Source organism: Pantherophis guttatus, chromosome 4, assembly GCF_059756535.1.
Source record: "Pantherophis guttatus breed Tessera chromosome 4, ASM5975653v1, whole genome shotgun sequence".
Lineage (NCBI taxonomy): Eukaryota > Metazoa > Chordata > Lepidosauria > Squamata > Colubridae > Pantherophis > Pantherophis guttatus.
The window spans coordinates 142,068,540-142,091,836 of NC_142066.1; the positions used below are offsets into that span (position 1 = coordinate 142,068,540).

The 23,297-nt window shown below is 36.8% G+C and overlaps 1 protein-coding gene across 18 annotated transcripts in view; it reads right to left on the reverse strand.

Annotated features, from left to right (window-relative positions):
• Positions 1-23,297, reverse strand: part of PARD3 (par-3 family cell polarity regulator) — a 650,052-nt gene that overhangs the window by 258,174 nt on the left and 368,581 nt on the right. For all 18 annotated transcript variants that reach the window (XM_087893015.1, XM_087893013.1, XM_087893011.1 and 15 more), the window contains 2 exons: positions 15,088-15,176; positions 10,301-10,384 (listed from right to left, as the gene is read on the reverse strand). In XM_087893015.1, the coding sequence (XP_087749141.1) occupies positions 10,301-10,384; positions 15,088-15,176 (173 nt within the window). The remainder of the gene's footprint in view (positions 1-10,300; positions 10,385-15,087; positions 15,177-23,297) is intronic.

Sequence of the window (23,297 nt, forward strand, 5' to 3'; positions counted from 1 at the left end):
TAAAAGAAAAGAAAGAAAAGAAAAGAATATTATTTTAAGATTTTAAGATTCTATTCTCTATACAGATATCTCCCCAAATTTCAAAGTATTATGAAAGCTTGTCTCTTGTAAAAACTTTTAGCACTATAATTAAAGCCCTGATCAAGAAACAATTACACAATAATGCAGACAATTGTGAATTTCATAGGGGAATAAAAATATGATTCCTCTATGCTTGTATATGCATAGGATGTTTCCTTCTGTCTGAATAATACATTGATATCTGATCGTCTTGAAGTCCTGGCATGCAGCCAACAACTATATGATTGGCCTTCACTACTATGCTACTATAAACTGTATATATTCAATTCTATCAATCCACTTCTAGATAGTTATATTGCAGTACTCAACTAATTTCCAATGGACAGTTATTATTTTTAAAAAAGAATTAAACTGTTACGCTAAGCAGGTATTTATAATACTCTATTAAGATTTCCTGTCAGTGTTAGGAAGTTAGGAAGCTCCAGTATTCATAGAATTCATAGGGCTAGAAGGGACTTTGGAGATCTTCTAGTGCAACCTCCTACCCAAGGCAGGAGACCTTATATGAGGTCTCCTGGATATGAGTTGGGTAATGTTAGTCCAATATTTTCTTGAAAACCTCCAGTGATAGAGCAAACACAACTCTGGAAGACAAGCTGTTCCATTATTCTTCCGTTTATTATGAATTTAGACATGCAACTTGTGTTCTTTTTCTACATTCTCAGACAACACAGATTGCTTGTGAATGCCAAGATGTATAAATTCGGTATCTACTGTGACCGTTTCCATATGTCACTGTCTAAACTACTGCAAGTTTTTCATTTATTATTAATATTAGCTAATACCTTGGCTTATATCCACAAATCTACAATTTTCTCTAAATATTACACAAGCTCATTGATTCGGAAGCCATTAAAAAAAATTGCATGTTAATGTTAGCCTGTTCCTTTGGCTGCTTTTACTCCACTGAACTGACCAACACAACAATGTTGCACTGGGTTGTGGTACTTTAGAAATACAGGTAGTCCTCAGTTTATGACCACAATTGAGCCAAAAATTTATGTTGTTAAGTGAGAAATTTGTTAAGTGAGTTTTGCTTCATTTTATGACTTTTCTTGCCCCGCTTGTTAAATGAATCACTGCAAGTGATAAATTTGTAACACGGTTGTTAGGTAAATCGGGCTTCCCCATCGACTTTGCTTGTCAGAAAGTCACAAAAGGGGATCACAAAAGAAAGTCACAAAAGGGGACCCTGGGACACAACAACAGTCATAAATATGAACCAGTTGCCAAGCATCTGAATTTTGATCACATTATCTTAGGGATGCTGAAAAGGTCATAAATGTGAAAAAATGGTCATAAGTCACTTTTTTCAATGCTGTTGTAACTTTGAACGGTCACTAAATGAACTGTTGTAAGTCAAGGACTACCTTTATTTCACTTATGAGGGGCTGCCTCTATACATAAAGTTCACAGCATTCCCAGATAGGGATGTTAATAATTGATTGATTCTGTATGTGCAAATCTAAACATTAGATCTGTGCAGCATTTTGAGATGAACCTCAGAAGCTGTGAATTAAATCTTGCCTTAGACACAAAAGCCAGTTTTGTGACTCTGATCCAATCACTGTCTCTCAAGTGGAAGACAAAAGTACCAGCAAAGCCACTTTCAAACTGAAAGAACTTGCCCCTGTCATCAGGGGTAAGATTGTTTCCCTGGACAATAATGAGAACTTGCAGAGAAAAGTGGTTTAGAGACATTGATTTCAACAGAAACATAAGTTTATAGGAAAAGAAATAATTAATATCTAAATGGCAGAGTCATAAAATGATTTACAGTACCACTTTTACTGTATTCCAGACTTTTTATAGCAAGCCTCCATAAAGATAATCTGCATTATCTGTGTCAAACTCTCATAAAAAAATGAAGCTCTTTTCTATCTTGCAAAAGTTAAAAATAAAGAACATTTTAAATTAGTTAATTTAGGTCCCGGTTTTCCATGTTTGTTCCTGAAAACCTCATATAGACTGTCTACCACTGAATCTTAATGGGCTTTTAAGGTTCTTTTTTTTTGTCAAGTTTCCCTGTTCTCCATCTATCTTAGTACTGTGTTTCCCCAAAAATAAAACCCTGTTTTATATTTTTTTTGAACGCTGAAATAAGCGGTTGGCCTTATTGCCATGCGCTCAAAAGCCCAATTGGGCTTATTATCAAGGGATGTCTTGTTTTGGGGAAAACAGGGTATTTAACAAGCAGGGAGCGATAGCGGGAAACTGTTCCCCTTATCTCTGATACCCTTTTCAAAGAGGATACCCACATCAATCAGCTAGAAACAAAGACAGGAGACAAAGCAAAGCATGACTTGAGAAGACAGAAATGTGTGTCCTGGCTCTGTTCTTTTGGCATTATGATTTCTAGCAAGTATGAAACATATATAGATACATGGACATAAATGCATACAAATGTGTTGCATGAAAATATTTATATGAGTAAATGGAATCTTCAGGATTGATTTCAGCTGGAGATATCCAATTGACACATTTTTTGACAATCCTTTTCTAATTTCAATTATTTAAATAATTTTACTAAGTTACTAAAATAACTAGTTACTAAATCTGCATTACTATTAATCTTCTCATCATTCCTATCACCCATCTCCTCCCACTTATGACTGTATGACTGTAACCTTGTTGCTGGTATCCTTAAGATTTATATTGACTGTTTCCCTATGACTATCATTAAGTGTTGTATCTTATGATTCTTGATGAATGTATCTTTTCTTTTATGTACTCTGAGAGCATATGCACCAAGACAAATTCCTTGTGTGTCCAATCACACATGGCCAATAAAGAATTCTATTCTAGTCTATTCTAAATTGAGTATTCCATGAATTGGAATGTTTAATGTTTCACTTAAAGTTCTCCATCTCATTTTTATTATTTTGCAGTTGATTTTTTTCTGCTGTTCGATTCTTGTTGGCTCAATGGCCAAATCATGAAAAAAGCTATTTCCCTTTTATCTAGAGCAAGCATGTCTAATCTGTGGCCAACAAGCCACATGCAGCCCAGACATTTAGTAATGCTAATGGGGCTTCACAAGATTGTAAACATTTAACATTATTATGCTACTTATACACATTAACCATATATCTCATATGTGGTCCAAAACAATTTATCTTCACTCAATCTGACCTAGGAAATCCAAAAAGTTGTACAGCTATCTAGACAAATGTCTATCATTTCAACTGTTCCAACTAAGGTGAAAGTATGCCAAGGTAACTTGGAAAAGAAGCATGGTATTCACCAACAAGAGTATAAATGTGATGAGATAATTTGTAATATAATTAGTAAAAGAAGGAATGGAAGTAAATTGCTAAGAAAGAGTAGTATTCCAAAGAAATAAATTACTTGCAAAATGTAAAGTTTCTCTTTAGTTGAACTCTGTCTCCAAAGACTATACAGACAAATCCATCATGTTTTCTGGAAACAATGCAGAAGTAATTTTAAATTCCCAGTCTATCCTAAACCCTGATATTCCCAGAATGTCTTTTATCCAAATACTAACCAGACCCAATCCTGCTTAGATTTTAAACTCAGACAATGGCATCCTTGTGCTCTATCTCCTAAAACTCATTGTTCATTTATTGATCCTATTATCCATATTTAACAATATCAGTAGAATCGTAAGAATTATAAGTAGAATTTCACTTCCAAAAAATCATGGAATTACCAGATTAGCATTGTAATATTCAGGCTGACACCTACTGATAAGATAATATTGATTATTCCAAACATTGCGCATTTAGTCTTTTTTTTATTTCCTAATATCTAAGATAAAAATATTAGCAATGAATAAAATACATTATCCTTTAATACTGTTCTGTCTGTGACAACTACAATACTTCACAGAATTGGGATAGTCCCAACAATTAATGAACAGAGCAAGGATAACCCACAAAGCTTTTCTTTCATTCCTAACCTCCTGTCCCACAAAGCTCTATTGTTATTGGCTATTTCCTGAAAGGGGCTTTAAAAATCTTAAGCAAAATATTTCTTAATTTTAATGCTAGTGTCAATAAAGTGTCTCTGAGATGTGTATTTAAATGTATCAGAATATCTGTTCTAAAAAGAAATTATGAAGTCCTATCAGAGAATTTAATATTTTCCCTTTCCACAATGTTACAACCAGATTTATGTAGCCTTTATAGCAGGATGATGCACAAAACACAAAGTTCCATTGATGAAACAGCAAAGATTGCATTGACTGTGCAGGAAACTTAAAAACTCATATTACACAGTAAGGGGCCCCAAACCCAAGACCACAGACCGGTACTGGTCCATGGCCTCTTAGGAACCAGGCCACACAGGTGGAAGTGAGCAGCGAATGAGCAAGCGAAACCAAACCATCCCCTCCCAGTCTGTGGAAAACTTGTCTTCCATAAAACCAGTCCTTGGTGCCAAAAAGGTTGGGACCTACTGTTCTACAGGATAACATATCAGGATCCATGACTGAAATAAAAGATATTCGACCAAATTATACTTTCTCTTTGTTGCAAAAAAGGTCGTTTCATGTTTCACAGAAATAAACTGCCTTAATCTTGAAAAAATGGACATAGGGTATACTGGGACATTTTATTGCTTCATACCATGAACCCCGAAATAAGCGCTTAGCCTTATTTTCGGGGAGGTCTTATTATTTTGGGTGTGTGGGGCATGGTGGGGCTCCTCTTGCTGTCTTACCTGATTTCCAGCTCTGCATTTAAATATTTTCTGGGAGGACTATTTTTGAGGGGAGCTTTTTTAGTGCATGTGCTCAAAAGCCTGATTGGGCTTATTATCAGGGGATGTTTTATTTTCAAGGAAACAGAGTATTATTCTAAAGATATAAACTGCAGCTACTCTCAAATGTTTCTGAATTGCTCACAAGTAAAGAGAAATATTTTAAATAAGTGCTTCTTTCTAATCAAAGCATTTCAACAACTGTGGGAACCATCCCTTGACTTGAAATGAAGAAAGACTATTCAATGAGCCAATTTGTGATTAAGGTGCTGGCCTAAAAACCAGTAGCCATGGATTTCTAGCCCCACCTAAGGTATGAAAGTCAGCTGGGCGACTTTGTGCCACTCATTTTCTTTCAGTCTAACTCACCTCACAGGGTTGCTATTATTGTGGGGAAAATAGGAGGAGAAAGGAGATTTATGGATATTTGCTGCCTTCAATAATTTATAAGATAATAAATACAGATTTTTTTAAAAAAAAATCTAATAAAGCATAGCTGCATTTGATGTTCTCTAATTTTTCACAGAAAGCTACTGTAAGAAAATTTTCAGCATTTTTCAGAGTATCTCATGACGCTGTAATTTTACTTCAACATTATATTTAAATGAATGCCCAGAATGAATTATTTTTATATCATAATCAAAACATTCTTTTTTTAATCAAAAAGTTTTTTTTATTTTATAAACAAACAATACATAATCAATTAGTCAATATATCTTCTAAATACATCTTTTGTGTCTTCTTTTTACTCCTCCAATATTTCTCATTTTAATATTATCATTTCCTTTATTATGACATTTCTCCCACTTTCCTTACTTCTCTATTAATACATTTATCTATCTTTTAATTTTATTGAAAAATTAGACAACCATTTTATCCCCACACAACCTTCAACCCCCCCTTCCCCACCCCCACCCCCAACTTCCCATAGCAAAAACAGGGTATAGCATTAAACAAACATAAGCTAAAATAAACTAACTACTACAAGATTTAAAACTCCCTCACACTCTTTAACTCCTCTTTTAAAATTGTTCATCAGCCTCCCCTTTTGAAGTTCCAATTTAAAAATTATAAAACTTTCTTTAAAGCATATCTTTTTAGAAGAAAAAAAATATTATTTTATATTTATTCAATATTAAATTAACCATTTTAATACTTCAGTAATTTTTTTTAAAAGACACTTCAACAGAATATTCTTCAGAATGTAACCTTCAAAATACTATTAATCCATTGAATTAAATTATTTCTAATTCTTGAGTTAAATTATTTCTAACTCTTGAGTTCATTCTTCAAAATATCAATTTCGAAACTTTCAGAAAACTATTCATTAACTTTAAAGTTAACCATTTTAATACCTCAGTAATTTTTTAAAAAGCTATCCATTTTTAGTTAAACATTTTTATTTAAAGTTAAAAAAAAATACTAATTTCAGTAAACTTCTTGAGTTCATTCTTCAAAATATCAATTTCAAAACTTTCAGAAAGATATCAATTAAGTTTAAAATTAAGCATTTTAATACTTCAATAATTTTTTTAAAAAAGCTATCCATTTAATTAAACATTTTTACTTAAACTTAAAAAATACCAATTTCAGTAAACTTTTCAAATCCTCCCCAAAAGAAACTAGTCTTCAATTCTTCCTTTCTTTCTATATTTTTTCCAGTCCTTCTTCTTCAATAGTGCTTTCTTCCTCAGCATTGCTCCTCCCCTTGCTTTTATTTTCGAAAATTTTTGAATATAGATTTGAAATCGTTCTCTTCTAAAAGTTATCTCCTTCAATTTGGAACCTCCATTTCGACTCTTCCTGCTTATATAATCAGTCACTTCCTTCCTTGAAAATTGATTCTGTCTATCAAGCCAAAAATAGTCACAATAAAGTTTATCAGTCTGCAGGAAAGAATCTATTTGCTGCTTTTCAGCTAACTGCATAGAAGCTTCTTCCAAAACCTCTATTTTCATTGTGCTAACTTCCATCATGATCCTGACAGCCCCTTTTTCATGTTCCAAAGTCGAAATAACTTGATTTTCTTCCTCTTTTTCAGCCAGCAAATCATTGTTGTTCTCCAGAGTATAATTTTGAATAGTCCTTTCAACTGATTCCAACATAACAGAAGTATAAAAATTTAAGAGTTCTTGTAAAACCTTTACAATCACAACTTGTGAGTTTGTTGGCTCATATAATAATGATCCTCCATCCTTGATGTCAGCCATGTTTCAATTCCCACTTTAAATTTATTCAGATGTCAGGTCAATAAATCCAATAATTTTCCACACAATTTAGAAGTATGAAGTAGTTGGGGTCAGCACCATAATCTTTTTCATTTCACTAGCACTTTAAATCTCTTTCTAGCCGCATATTCCAGTAGCTTTTACAATGTTGCAGCTTTAATGATCACTTTCACTAGTAAGTTTCGTTTTAATGCCTTCCAGCGCCATCTTTTTTCTTTTTCTTTTAAACGGAGTTAAAGTTTAATACTTGCATTTTCTGTTCTCCTGATTTTGCTCTGCCAGCATCCAGGTTTAAATAATCCTTAAAATTGCTCTGCTGGTGTGGAACTCTCACCCTGCAAACCCCAGGCTTTTCAAAAAAAAAAAAAAAAAAAGCCTGGGGGTCTAGAGGAGCTCTACCCAGACCCTTCTGCTCTTCTCTCCCCCTTTTTCCCTGGGGGAGAGTTTTGAGCCGCTAGAACAGTTGATTTTCGCTGTTCTAGCGGCAAACAGAATCACAGGGCTGGAGCTCCTAAAGGAGCGTCTATTCGGGGAATGCGGAGCCACCGGAAGTCCATAAACAAAACATTCTGTGGAACAAAAATTACCGCCTCACCACCCGCCTTGAAAGAGGCGGTGGTGAGGCCCCTCCTCAAGAAGCCCTCTCTGGACCCAGCTGTTTTGGCAATCTATCGTCCTGTTTCCAACCTTCGCTTTCTGACGAAGGTTCTTGAGAGTGTGGTGGCGCGACAGCTCCTGCAGTACCTGGATAAAACTGTCCTTCTAGATCCGTTCCAGTCCGGCTTCAGGCCTGGGTACAGCACGGAAACGGCATTGGTTGCGTTGGTTGATGATCTCTGGAGGGCTCAGGACAGGGGTTGCTCCTCTGTTCTGGTCCTATTAGACCTCTCAGCGGCTTTTGATACCATCGAACATGGTATCATGCTGCACCGGTTGGAAGGGTTGGGAGTGGGAGGCACTGTTTTACGGTGGTTCTCCTCCTATCTCTCCGACCGGTTGCAGTCCGTGTTGGCTGGGGGGCAGAGGTCGACCTCAAGGCACCTGGTTTGTGGGGTGCCACAAGGGTCGGTCCTCTCGCCTCTCCTGTTCAACATTTATGTGAAGCCGCTGGGTGAGATCATCCGTGGATTTGGGGTGCAGTGCCATCTGTACGACACCCAGCTGTACATCTCCACCCCAGACCACCCCAATGATGCCCTTGAAGTGATGTCCCGGTGCCTGGAGGCCATGTGGGTCTGGATGGGGAGGAACAGGCTCCGACTCAACCCCTCCAAGACTCAGTGGCTGTGGTTGCCGGTGTCCCGATATAGTCAGCTGGTGCCATTGCTGACTATTTGGGGCGAGACATTGGCCCCCACAGAGAGGGCGCGTAACTTGGGTGTCCTCCTGGATGCACGGCTGTCTTTAGAAGAGCATATGACGGCCGTGGCCAGGGGGGCTTTCTATCAGACTCCTTATGCACGGTTACTCATGCCCTCGTCACTTCCCACCTGGACTACATGGGGCTCCCCTTGAGGAGCACTCGGAGGTTCCAACTGGTGCAGAATGCAGCCGCGTGGGTAATTATGGGGGCGACATGGTGCTCCCACATGACACCTCTCCTGCACGAGCTGCATTGACTTCCAGTGGTCTTCCGGATGCGCTTCCAGGTATTGGTTCTCATCTTTAAAGCGCTCAATAGCTTAAGGCCCGGTTATTTACGAGACCACCTTCTGCCACTGATAACCTCCCACCGGCCAATACGCCCACAGAGAGGGCCTCCTCAGGGTGCCGTTGGTCAGGCAATGTCGGCTGGCGCCCCCCCCCCGGGGAAGAGCCTTCTCTGTGGGGGCACCCACCCTCTGGAATGAGCTACCTCCAGGGATACGACTGATCCTGGACCTCCGGACCTTCCGCCGGACTCTGAAGACTTTTTTATTTGAGCAAGCGGGGCTGGGTTAAAAATCTTTTAATTGGTGAATTTTATGGATAAGAGGTTTTAAATTGGGGGAAGCCAAAGATAAATTTAATTTCGTTTTTATAGTATTTTAATGTTTATATTGTATGTTTTTTAATTTTGGCTGTTCACCACCCTGAGTCCTTCGGGAGAGGGGGCGGTATAAAAATTTAAAAAATAAATAAATAAATAAATAAATAAATAAATAAATAAATAAATAATCAGGAATTTTAAAAAGCAGATAAAATATATTTCCTCTACAATGACATTGACTTTTAATCAATTTAAAATGAAATTCTTCAGAGCTATGTGGACTAGTCAAAACACAGAATCACATCAGTTTACAATCCAGGATTCTATTTATAAATGTATGTTTGGACTTTTCCCACCAGGATGTTGTAAAATATACTGTAAATGCATTTTTTTCTCTGCTAATGGTAATCAATTTTTTTTCTATTTCTCCTAAAGTCTTATTTACATTACTGAAGAAGTGTCGGAGTTGGACTTTATACCACAAACTTGCAAATTTTTCCACAAAATCATATGTGTGTCATAGCTCATTTAATTTTCCAAGTACATTTAATCACAAAACCTAAATACCGGAATTCTATCTCAATAGAGTAAGAATTGATATTTTAATTCAGCTCCCTGACAGAATATGGCTTAGGGCCATTATTGGTAATATATTCATTTTACCCATCACCTGGTTTTTTCCTTGTTTTTTGGATGTGGTGCAATATAATACACTCATGTTCAGCAATAAATAAAAAATGTGTGCTATATTTTATATAACTAACTTTATTTAACACTACCTTGACTGTAAATTTTTTTCTTCCCATGTTTGGGTGAAAAACTACCCACAGAATGCTGTCATGATTTCAGATGCTGCTAGTCTATAAATTATAATCTTTCAACTAGCAAAAAAAAAAAAAAAATGGTGCACCATTTCTAATATCAGACTAAGGTGAAACACAAGAAACTTTTTCTGAGGCTGTGACAGAAATAATGTACATTTTTGCAATCCAGTTTCATATTAGGACAGAATTTAATTTTATAAATATATAAATTAGAACTAGGTTCTGTCATTTTCATCTTGACTAACTGAGCTGTATTCAGAAAAGATTTCTTAGGGATCAGTGAGTAAGACTTTCTGGTGAAAGAATCATGTTTCTATTTCAAATAGACACACTCTTCTTATAAAGTATAAGCTGTCCATAATTGTTCTAGAAATGGGAAGTCAATCAATCAACCAACCTACAAATCAATCAATCAGATAAAACCAGAAACCAATGTATCTAAGAAAATAAATCAATTAAAAACCTATATGGTACATTACCTTCCGCTTCGAGCACTGAAAGGAACTACATGGATCCCCAACGGTCCACCATCATTGGAAACTTCAACGAGCTTCACCATATCACTGTGAGACAATGATGAATGAAGGAACGTGAACACGGACCAAAAAATGACAAATACACTTCTACAAAAACACAAACTCAAAAACGAAAACACAGATATTTGAAAACTAGTTTAGATAAAAGCAACATTGATTCCTACATACCTCAGTAATAATCTGACAGCATGAAAGAAAATCCATAATAAAAAATAATAATTTCATTAGTTATTCAAGTAAAATGCATTTGTGTAACTTTAAGCCAATATACAATTTGTCTTATGTCCAACAATGAAAGAAGTTTGAGATTAGCTTTTCTAGGAATTAGGTGTCAAACTATGACTAAACAGAATTGTCCTAAAGAAAACAGAAAGTTCCATTTCTTTTTGTTTTCCAGTATGTTTCCATAAATAACTTTAAAAATAACATAGATATAAATTGAAACAGTATTGTATGAGGCTGAAGAGCCTAACTAGATAAATATTGTCTTGGCATAATTACTACTATAATTATTTCCAAATTTTATAAATTAATAATTTGTACTAAGAGTTCATAATATAAATCTCTCAGCCCTTTGGCTCTTTAATTAAAACATAAAGTCATCTTTTCTTAATTAATATTAAAAATCAGGATGAATTGATCTGCTTCAAACCATGTGTTTAGTTTTTTTAAAAAAACTGATTCAACGTAACACTCTACATCAATCTGAACTTAACTGTCAAACTGAGAATTATCAGAATAATATGCAGTCAATTCAATGATTCCCCATAATACACTTTAATAGCCCTATAAGAATTACATCAATGACTGAATTTGCAAATGCAATGTTCAAACCATAATGCAAAATGATTTTTTGGCCTGGTATGCTAAACATTCACTGACGGATGTTCTCACACATCACCAATATAGTAATATCTGTCTGCAACTGTCTGCAAATTCTGACACTCTTCTAAACTATTTTTAGCTCAAATTTATCAAAATTAAACAATTGTAATTTATGAATACATCGAGATTCCATTCAACTATAATATTATTTAGCAGATCCTTATGCAGCCTACATCAAAATACATGTAATATAAATTCATTTGCTTTCATTTCATGTGTAACTATTCATTTTAACACATTATTTTCAAAGCCTCTTTGAAATAGTTTGTTTTCATCAGATGTTTTTATTACCCAATTTTGTAACAGGATGATGAAATAATGAAATTCTGTGTGCAGTCTGGGCTCTCCTTGGCTGTATATCGATAATAGCTTCAGGTTTTTTTGAAATACACTGAAATCTGGATTGCATATTAATGGATAAGTACTTATATGCAATCACATGCGACATGTATAACCATACATAACATTATTGATATAAACTTAGCTATAGAAGACATGATCAGGATGTAGCCAACTTCTTAGAAGTTTACCTTTTTTCAATAAGCAAATTCTTATTCAAATAATGAAAATAGTGATCTTTGTATCATTCATATAGAAATTTTATTTAAAAGGTAAAGGTAAAGGTTCCCCTCGCACATATGTGCTAGTCATTCCCGACTCTAGGGGGTGGTGCTCATTTCTGTTTCAAAGCCGAAGAGCCAGCGCTGTCCAAAGACGTCTCCGTGGTCATGTGGCCGGCATGACTAAATGTCAAAAGCGCATGGAACACTGTTACTTTCCCATCAAAGGTGGTCCCTATTTTTCTACTTGCATTTTTTATGTGCTTTCGAACTGCTAGGTTGGCAGAAGCTGGGACAAGTAACAGGAGCTCACCCCGTTATGCGGCACTAGGGATTCGAAACTCTGAACTGCCGACCTTTCGATCGACAAGCTCAGCTTCTTAGCCACTGAGCCACCATGTCCATTAAATTTTATTTACATCTTATTAATTCCAATCATTTGTAATTTATATTTTTTTTCCATTGAACTGTTCTAAGAATGTATGGTCAACTTATCTTTTGCAATCAGAAACTAAATTATGTTCTGCATCACAACCTTAGGAGTTTTCAGTGAGCTAAACAGTTATCTTGGCACATCTGAATGGCAATTCTTACTCCAAATGCATCATTAAAAACTAATTTTTAAACATGAGAAACATTTCAAAAGTAGCTTGTCAGATATCACAGGGATGAAAATGTTACTTTTTCTACCGCTTAAATTCTACTACAGCTTTTCATTTTCTTTCTGGAAGGAATATTTAAACATTCTCCCAGTCTTCTTGTAACTCGAATGTAGTTCATTTTCTAATCATCCCGTCTCACCCTTTCTTTCTGCCATTTGCTTAGTTCTCCTGCTTAGCTTTTTTTTTTTTTTCCAAAGAAGGGCTTTTCCAGATAAACTGATTTGTGCCTCATTCTAATCCTTTCCAGCCAGCACACTTTATAATGTAGTTTTTAAATTATATTGCAGTCACTGTAAATGGAAGCCACAAAAGAAAGAAGAGCCTAGAAAATGATCAAATTGACTTCTCATTATTTGTTCAATGATTTTCTCTTTCTCTCTGCACTGCTTGAATTATCCAATTTCCACTTATTGTGTTAAAAATGAGCAAGTCCAATAGTAATCGTTTGTATGTCATAATGGATTCTTTCCAGATGTATTCTCAAGTACAGAACTGTAACTATCAATGTTACACGTAATGGTTAGAAAAAGATACTGATTTCATAAGTTGATTTTATATTTTGGCATGTATGTGTCTTCCATTCATTAGAAAATAAAAGATATTGTTATAAATATCTCAAATTCTCCAAAGCATTCAATTTTTAAAACAATTCTGCAAAAAATTACTGACAATCTCTTTTCATGAGGACTTTATTCACTAAGATTAAAGAGGTATCTGCAGACCCATAATGCAAAGATCTAGCTTTTGGGACAAACCTTTAAAGCTGGAAAGGTAGAACAAAGAGTTGAAGAAGATAATCAGCAGCCAAATTAGTAAACTCAGCTAGAGCAATAACAAGTATATTATTGGAAAACTTGAAAATCCTTATTGGATTTTCCAGGCAGAAATCAGGTGTGTCAGGCAGAAATCAGGTGTGTCTCGATGCAACCAAAGAGACAGAGTCCAGGTTATCTCTCTTAAAATACATGTTTATATGAATAAAAATGGGTCCTCCCATAAGATTGGAAGAACCCTGAATGCAGTTTGAAGCAAGTATGTATAGATTTTTTGTTTTTACTTGGTTACTTAAGCTGACATACAGTTCTCAGTGAAGTTAAGGTATAGAAATTACAAAAACATTTGTGCATGCATCTAGTGGTCTTTTATCATGTGCTCACAAGCTTGTGATTTCTTATGAAACTTGCCACAACACCAAACTTTATTTCGGTCATTTCAACATAAGAACATTTTAACAAATCATCAGAGTTACCAGAATCCTGATCAACATTAGGGACAAGTCATTATGGGGGGAAAAAATCTATGTAGTCACTGAGAGCTAACACCAATTTTATGATGCACAATCAATCATATAATTAAAAAAAAGATATCTGTGATGCATCAAGTGGCGTCAACCCAATGTGTTGTGAAAATTATTTTCTTCATGGTCAAAAGTAAAATGAGGCTTTTTCAAAAACAAGGAATATTTGCCTTCTTAGCCAAGAGAAACCTGATTCATGCATTTGAATGAATAATATTTGAACCTGTATCCAAATATTAATATAATTATTAGTCCCACAATCAGCCAGGTGTTTAGATTGGAATTGGCATCAGCCAATCACCACAGATATAGATATGTAGATATGTAGCCCTTCTGTCCACAGTACACCTTGTTGATCCAGCCAAGAACAGATCCAGTATAGATTTCTGTAAATCAGAAGCCTCCAATCCCCGGTCTGCAGAGCAGTTGGGAACTGGGCTGGGCAATTAGCCGACAAGTGAATGAAGCTCCATTTGCAGATGAACTGGATTAGGTTGTGCACAACAAACCATTCTTTTCCTTACCCCGCCACCTGCCACTACCTCTGCTGGTCTGTGGAGTCAGAAAGGTTGGGGACCACTGCTGTATATTACATCTCATTCTATTATCTGGTTCTTCAGATGAGATTTGTCTAGTGTGGCTTCCCCTGTTGCACATCTCCCATTTTGTTCAAATCACACAAGGCCTACAACATGACAAGACAGTGCCTCAGTGGTATTTTTTTCTAATAAATCACACAGATTTTGTCCATGGTGATCTATATTGAATACCTTCCAAAGGTACAGTCATCACTATTGTAACTGAATTTGTCCAGTTTGCTAGTAGTTATTCTATTGCTTTCTGTCCTTTCGCCTTTCCAGGCCTACAGTTTTCTTTAGCAATAGCAATAGCACTTAGACTTGTATACTGCTTCACAGCCCTCTCTAAGCGGTTTACAGAGTCAGTCTATTGCTCCCAACAATTTGGGTCCTCATTTTACCTACCTAGGAAGGATGGAAGGCTGAGTCAACCTTGAGCCTGGTGAGATTTGAACTGCCAAATTGCAGGCAGCCAGCAGCCAGCAGAAGTAGCCTGCAGTACTGCACTCTAACCACTGCACCACCGTGGCTCCTTAGAAAGCTAAATCTTTGCATAATGTGTCCAACATAGGATAATTTGAGACAGCTCATTTGTACCTACAGTGAGAACTCTGGGTTGATTTTTGTTCATTTTTCTAAGTGTCCATGTGTTCTTCAACACCAAAGTTCAAACCTATCAAGTCTTTTTTTCTAAATTTAAGTCTTAATATTTTAAGTATTAAATAGTTTTTAAAAACAATAAACTTACTCTAACGAATAGGTGATGTTATCCAAACCTGCATCTGCATGACCCACTGGTTCTACTCTGCTTTCCTCTTCTTCTGTACCATCATCATCCTAGTAATAGCAAAAGAGATAACCATATTTAAGCACAGGTGATGTGTAAGGATACTCACACAATTTTGATACTTAATTATTAAAATACTTTGCATCTTAAATAGTGTACAGTTTGTCTTTCAGTTACACAGCATTTGGGACTGGAATAGCTAAGGCTATTCTGGCTAGAAACCAGGAAATGGTGAGTTCTAGTCCCACCTTAGACATGAAAACTGGCTGGACGTTGGCCCAGTCACTCCTTTCAGCTAACCCCATATCACCTACAGGTGTGTTATTGTGTGGACAATAGCAGGTGGAAAGAGTGTTGGTAAGGTTTTGTACATGAAACAAAAAGGCAGGATAATTTTTTTTTAGAAATACACTTATATAACCCAAAATCACATAACTGCATGGCTTAGCAACAGCAATTCCAACATATATCACTTCTTTAAATAGCCTCTGATGTTGTTGGGACAAAGTACATACTCTCAACATCTACCACAGACTGCACAATATTAGTAGGCTGAACTACCCAGCTACTTTTCAAACGCTGCCTTAACATTGGATAGTAAGCATCTGATCTGATGAACATCCAAAGCTTTCTTTGTGAATTACACAGCATATCGCAGCCCCTGAACAGAGTTGGTGTTTCCTCTTCCAGTATCCACAAGTACAGTGCTAGTGACTATCAGAGAAAGATCCTTGACCAGTGTATTTGTTTGTTTTTATGAAAAAAACAAACAAAAAAACCTCTAACAGATATATGAAAGGAAGCAAAGTGTCATGAAAGAGGCAGAATTAGTACCGTTCAATTACAATTGCTCTGTTTACAAATTCACTTACTCTAATACACAAAGGTTTAAAACATAATCATATTTTAAAAAAATTAAAGCCATTTGCATGACAACTATCAAAAATTATTAATATTTTAACCACCTGATACGTAGCAATTGTGGAGGTCTAGTTTTAGTAGGTAAACTCAGATTTTTGTCAACTTTTTGGTCGACCTTACATTACTGGGATTCCTGATAGGCTTATATCTAAATATTAACCAGTAGTGACTTGCCTAATTTCCAATCCCAAAATGGGAAAGAAGGAACCAACTGCACAATTTCAGAGAAATGTGGATGTCTTTAAATGCTCATTTATATGAATACTTTGTCTACTGTCCTACAATCAGCAGTTTAAACTCAGATTTGCTGAAGCATCAATCAGCAAAATGATAAGTATTGGATGATGGGTTATGAATTCAGCCCAAAGAGAATCAATAATATGAATTATGAATGAGATATTAAAACAAAGCCAAGGCATTTGGTATGTCCAAGTGGTATTTCCTCTGAGGACCTGAAAATCTTACGAGTTCTTACTACAAACTGTACTGTAGACCAGACTGCTAAATGACAGAACACTGTGTGAACCAAATTTATATATTACATTAACCAGTATATTGCCCCTACCTAGAACTATATAGAAATATAAACAGAGACTCAGAAACAGCAATTGGATCTATGTGTAGATCTCAGCAAAATGTAGCATTTGTAAGTTATTCAACTGTATATATGTGCCTATACTTAATTTATTTTATTCTATATAAATTTATATAAACTCTTGAAGCAAGTTGTGTCAAATAAATTTAATGAATAAATAAACATAAAATAAATTTATATTATTTCCTCAGTACATCCCTACACAAATGCACCACCATATTAATTGTTCAAAATATTTCCCAGATAGGAAAAAATATAATAACTTTAAAATGCTTAATTGCATTAAAATGTCATGCATGGTGCACAACTGAACAATAAGAGTTTAATTCTTATAGTAGATCTTGCAAGTATTCAATTAGCCAAATACAGAATTAGCCAAGAATTTTTCATGGAATATGCAGGCTTAATTATGAATGAAAGAACTAAAATGAATGAATTAATCTCATCTATCCTTAGACCGGTAACAGTTCATACTTCAGTGAGCACTGATAATGGAAGAACCATAGATGAATTTGGGAGAAAAATGTATGACATTCTGAATTAATGTGACTCAAGGAAAAAATATTCTTTTATGTTACATAATAGTAATGGTACAGAAAAGATGACTGGATCATCTGGAAATTCAGAAATGAGTAAGACTAGTAACTACTGCTTAGGGAAAAAAACATCTTTTTGCTTTAAATACAAGACTAAAACATCATTCTACTCAAACATTACCATGTCAAAAGAATAAATATAAATTTAGAATGAAACAAGCAAAAATGGCTATTTACAAGAGTGTGCTTCTGTCCAACATGTTAAATATAAATGACTTTGTTAGATGTAAATGAGTATTTGTCAGGGAATTGAGCTACAAGTGTCCAAATGAAGTCAGAGACACTGACATATGTAGTATTATATAAATAAATATATTTCACATTTATATTTGAAGCAGACAAGGTAGTCAGTAACACAGTAACATCATGAGGTAAATCTTCAAACAGTATACAGAGCGTATAGAAGAAAACAGGTGGGGAAAAGAAAAAAATCCTCCTTTACATCCACTGCCTAAGGCAGTATGCTGTGATTGGTTGCAGTGGGTGTAGAGGAGGATTTTGTTTGTCCTGGACCATTATACACTTTATTATTCTAGCTATTAAAATTAATATTCTAACAGTATTGAATCATTTAAGAGAAATATAAAAATAAGTTGAAACCTGGGGAACTGGGTTACAAAAAAAAAAACCAAAGCCACCCAAACCTATACATAGTACAATAAGAACTGGTACAGTCAAGAATGAATGGGTCTTGAATATCTGTGGATTATACATAAAATGGACTAGGATACAATCCTGGAATGTGCACAGTGAGCATGGCAGTGGAAAGAGAACCTATGGCAGGTTCCCTGGGTGAAGGTGGAGGCTGTGTGGGAAATGTTGTTTGGGGTGACACAGCAAAATTGGAGGAAGTGCTCTTGGAAAACTGGAATGTAGGCTTCAGCGAGGAGCAGAGCCAGGCCCATTGCCAGCAGAGCTTATCCTTTGTTCACTCTTGGTCCAGCTTTCCTCCTGAAAAACCTCATGAACAGCCAGCAGTCTCACCCTCACCCATGTCAGAATCCTGGCCTAGCAGTAGGAGGAGGAAGATGAAATTCAGCTGCAGCAATGTGGGGCAACCAAAAGGTGAGGCAGGTGGGAACTGAATCAAAGGCAAGTATTGCAGAGCAGAAATGTGAGGTCCTCATCTAGTATTGCTGTCCTGGCCTAACAACCGGAACTACTGGAATTACCATTTCTAAGAGTGTGGTCTTGTGATGTTTTGCCTAATTACCACATTGCTTAACAATGGTCCCAATTACCATCACTATTCAAGAAGTACCTGTATGGTTGCTGTATGAATGTGTCAAATGCCCCCCCTTCCCCCCCCCCAAATTTACTACTAACTCTAAGGGAACAGTATACTGTTTCGATTTCATTTGGTAATCTTCTAAGTCTAAAAATTATGTCTCTCAATTATGATAAGATAAGCTTCTAAACGTCACTGGAGCACTGGTACCATGATACTATAATCAACAGATGCATCCCTTAAAAAACATTTTAATAGTGCCATAATCAGCAACTCTTTTCTTTCCCATATAACACAGATTTTCATTTACATGGAACCAAACATAGATTAATTTGGACACCTGCACAGGGAAGAAACTTAGAATTCTCATTTACTAAAAAAAGTAACTAGCTTTGAAAGTATCTACATCAAGCAATTATTGCCTCGGATTTCTTCTTAAATTAAAAAGCCCACCTGTTATAGAGGTAAATTCGAAGTGCTATATTTTATTTACAGGCTGGAAAAAAGTTTGAGAATGAACTATTTAGCAAATTTAGCCAAAACACTTCGTATAAGAGTAGTTTTTATGAAATATTTTATACCACTTTATCTTACCTATGTTATTAAAACAGTCTGTATTACTAATGTTATAGATTAACATGTTATAGATTTTATTTTTTAAATTTTTATTAAAGATTGTAGTATTTGGATGTACAGTACCAGACTGGGGAAACTGAAAAATATCCACATCACTGCACATAAATAAAAACATATTTAATAATGAATTACTATAGATAAAATATTACTCCGTACTGATTAAAGCTCTTTAGAATTACATTTTCTAAATCATTAAGAATATGTACCTCATGAATATATTTTCTCTATGTAATCACAATTGGACTATGCCTTATCTGTGCATCTGAAGATACTTCAGTGGATTTCCTGTAATCTTCACTTTAGGATTACTGGCTAAAACTACTCAGAGAAGCAATCTTCAAGCATAAGGAAAAGATATACAATAACACTTTTGGAAACAATTCAGTCACACTTCCAGGAAAACTATTTTTTTCTATTTCTGTGGCCTGATACTCTTCTGACAGCTAAGCTTTCCAGTCTTTAAATATGAGGGCTTTTTTTCCATGTAATGTCCATGAGCTAAGGTTTTTTTCCAAGCCTAATATTTCCTAGCTTCCTTATGTCTGCCAATTTCTTCCTTATCTTTCTAGTTTAAGTAAACCATCTGTTCCTTTTATCCAGATTTGAGATGGATAGCAGATGAATCCATGATTTCTAGTTCTGCTTTTTAAAGATATCAGTAATAGAAAGGAAGGACAGGAACACACAACAGAAGGATCAAATATCAAGGCAAGAAAACTCAAGGCAAGGTGCTGATGACAAAGCCATGCTTTGTGAATACAATGAATTTGCCATATTTGAAATAACACAAAAAACAGTGCAATAAAACAGGATGTACCTTATTTTTCCTCTATCATGGCTAGTTTGCACATCATTCAAAATCCTGACTTAATGCAAAGCTCACAAGGAAGAATAAACTACATAGACTTTCAGTTTCTCTTTAGGTCATGAATGATGAAATAGTGATTTTGCATTTATTATTAAACTTTAAATCCTAAGTAACCTGGGTAGCTCACCCTTAGACGATTGTGAGAGATTATGGAAGTAGAGAGTCATCCCAAGAATAATCAGGAGGGTCACAAACTGAACCAACAGATCTTATGTGGTTCTGAGGAGTATGTCCAATTTCTGATTCCATTTTTATTGATGGCCATTTGTTAAGAATAAACTATTGTTAGCATTAATAATGATGTCTTTAAAATACAACTGCAGTATTTGTTTGCTAAAATGCCCATGACAAAAGTAATCCTGAACACTATTCTAGTCCCTACAACACAGAAAATCTGGTTTAATAATTTCCCATCCTCATCCCCTTTGCTGGGTTTTCAGCAAGGCTGAAAAATCACAAAGCATCAATATTATTCAAATCATACTGATTACTGATTTGATCTTTTTTAAGTATTTCACCTTATTTGTTGTTTAAATATCTTGCTATTTTAAATGCTAGATCCATGCCTATTTTATATAATAACAGAACTCTTCAAAAATCTGGGCAAGTTCATATTTTTTTTTTAATTAGATTTATATGCCGCCCTTCTCCGGAGACTCAGGGCAGCTTACAATGCGTTAAGCAATAGCCTTCATACTTTTGTATATTTTATACAAAGTCAGCTTATTGCCCCCACAAACTGGGTCCTCAATTTACCTACCTTAGAAAGGATGGAAGGCTGAGTCAACCTTGAACCTGGGGAGATTCGAACTTGCAATAATTGCAGACAGCTGAATGTTAATAACAGGCTTTTAGTCTGTTGAGCTATCCAGGCTCCTTACAGTTTTTAGTACAGAATGCAACATATTAACAATACTGTATCACAGGTGGGTTCCAATATTTTTTACTACTGGTTCTGTGGGTATGGCTTATTTGGTGGGCGTGGCTTGGTGGTCATGTGACTGGGTGGGCGTGGCCAACTCAAAGTCACTCACAGCAAGGTGGGGCGCCACCTTGCTGTGAGTGACATCAAGTTGGCCACCTCCACTCAGTCACATGACCGATGCTGCAGAGACAGAGCGATTTCCTATGTACCTTGCCCTGACCCTTGGGCTGACAAAATAAAAGCCTGTCTGCCTAGCAGCCCAAACTGGAAAATGAGGGGGGGAGACGCTTCATGTCTAGAAAACAGCCTTTCTTTTAATCGCCTCATCAAACCACAAACTCCTCTGATCAGGGCTCCTCTGAGTAATGGGTTGGACGAAGAGTGGAGAAGTGACTAAAGGGGGAGAGAGGGACGAAGCCCCCTTTACATGGATGCATGTAAAAAAAGGGTGGAATTTTGACAAACTTCTCCCCCAAGTCCAAGAAGAGATTCATTTCCCTCTCGCCCTCCCTCTCAACATTTCCAAGAGCCTCCAACATGGCAGCAGCTGCTGCTCCTCGCCTCTCCCGGAAGTGGAACCAGACACCGTTTCCTCCCCCAAGTCATTATTGGAGCATCAGAGATCTAAGGAAAAGTCTTCCAACTCTTCACAATCAACTTTAAGAGAGGCGAGAAGCCAATGCATAAGAAGGGGCAATGGAGCTGACAGGGGCGTGTGTGTGTGTTTGTGTGTGTGTGTGTGTGTGTGTGTGTGTGTGTGTGTGTGTCTGTCTGTCTGTCTGTCTGTCTGTCCTTCTGCGGTCCTCTTCCAGGGGACAGCCAGGGCTTTGTCGCCTCCTCTTTCTTTCAAAGGGGCTGTCTCCAAGTCCTTGCGAAGAGATAAACACACACACACACACACACACACACACACACACACACGCCCTGCCCTGTTGCCTCCACTGCCGCTTCTTTTGCATTGGCTTCTCACCTTTCTTAAAGTTGATCGTGAAGAGCTGGAAGACATTTCCTTAGATCTCTTACGTTGCACAATGCCTTGGGGGAGATCTAAGGAAACATCTTCCAGCTCTTCACGATCAACTTTAAGAGAGGCGACAAGCCAATGCAAAAGAAGCGGCAGTGGAGGCAACAGGGCAGGGCGTGTGTGTGTGTGTGTGTGACAGAGAGAGAGAGAGAGAGACATCCAGCCACCCTCCCCCAGCACCGCCGCTGCTCCTGCTTCTCTCACCTCCAGCACAGTGGCTCTGTCTCCCTGAAGGGCCGCCTGCCCACCCACTGGACAGGCTGGAAGGCAGGCAAGCATGGTAGGGCCATGGGGAAGGGAACTAGCTAGCCGAGTGGCCCCGACATGCTTGCCTGCCTTCCCGGTGGTCCCCGTGGCCAGGCCCACTTGCTTACCTTCCTCCCCCACCACTGCTTCTTTTTTTGGCTGCTTATCTTCCACGGCGGCTGGTCCAGAGTCGGGAAGGCAAGCTAACCTGGGTTTTTGGCAATCCCCAGCCAGCCGCCGCTGCTGGAAAGTGGCTGGCCAGAAAGCCTCCAAAAAGGCTTTTTTGCCAGCCACTTTCTCCTCAGGCTGCCAAAAAGCATCAGCTGTTGTCACCATGTTCTTTGCGCATGCATATTCCATTGAACTTGCAAGGCAATATGATGCGTATGTGCAAAGAACATGGCGGTGATGAACATGGCGGCCGGGGAACCGGTTCGGGGGCGTGGGCAGCCAGCAACTACTGCCAGTTCTCCGAATGATGAGATATTTTTACTACCAGTTCTCGAGAACCGGTGCAAACCGGGAACAACCCACCAGTGTACTGTATGTCTTTCTATGTATTTTATAAGTTTTGAACATTTTTGCTTAAGTGCAACTGTGATTCTGCAAAGAGTCTGTTTTCTGTCTTCCTTACATAACTATGTAACTATAGGAGCAACAGCTGAACTTCATATAACACACAACCCAGTCTTACTAAATGTTACCCTCAACCTACTACATTTTGTGTGAAGAATCACATGCAAAAATTGGAAAAGTAGACCAGGAATGCATAATACCCATTGTAGTTCTAATAGTCCATGTGCCTAATATATGAATAATGCATTAGAATTACAATTAAGTGATAGAATCATGCACAATGTTTCCATCTATATTTTTTGATGTTCCTTTTTACTGGAGGACTGTCACAAGATTTTCTTTTCTTTTTTTATATAAACAACTCAACTATAAAACAAAACAAACAAGGGAAAAAGCTGAAAATACAAGATCTGTTATCACATATGAAGACTTGGGAATATTCCAAGTAACAAGAGGTAGCTGGGTTTTGTGCTTGGCATCAGACTATGCAGAAGAAATACAATGAACGTTAATTATCTATAATATTTTTTACCCAAGTGCTCTTGCACAGCAAATT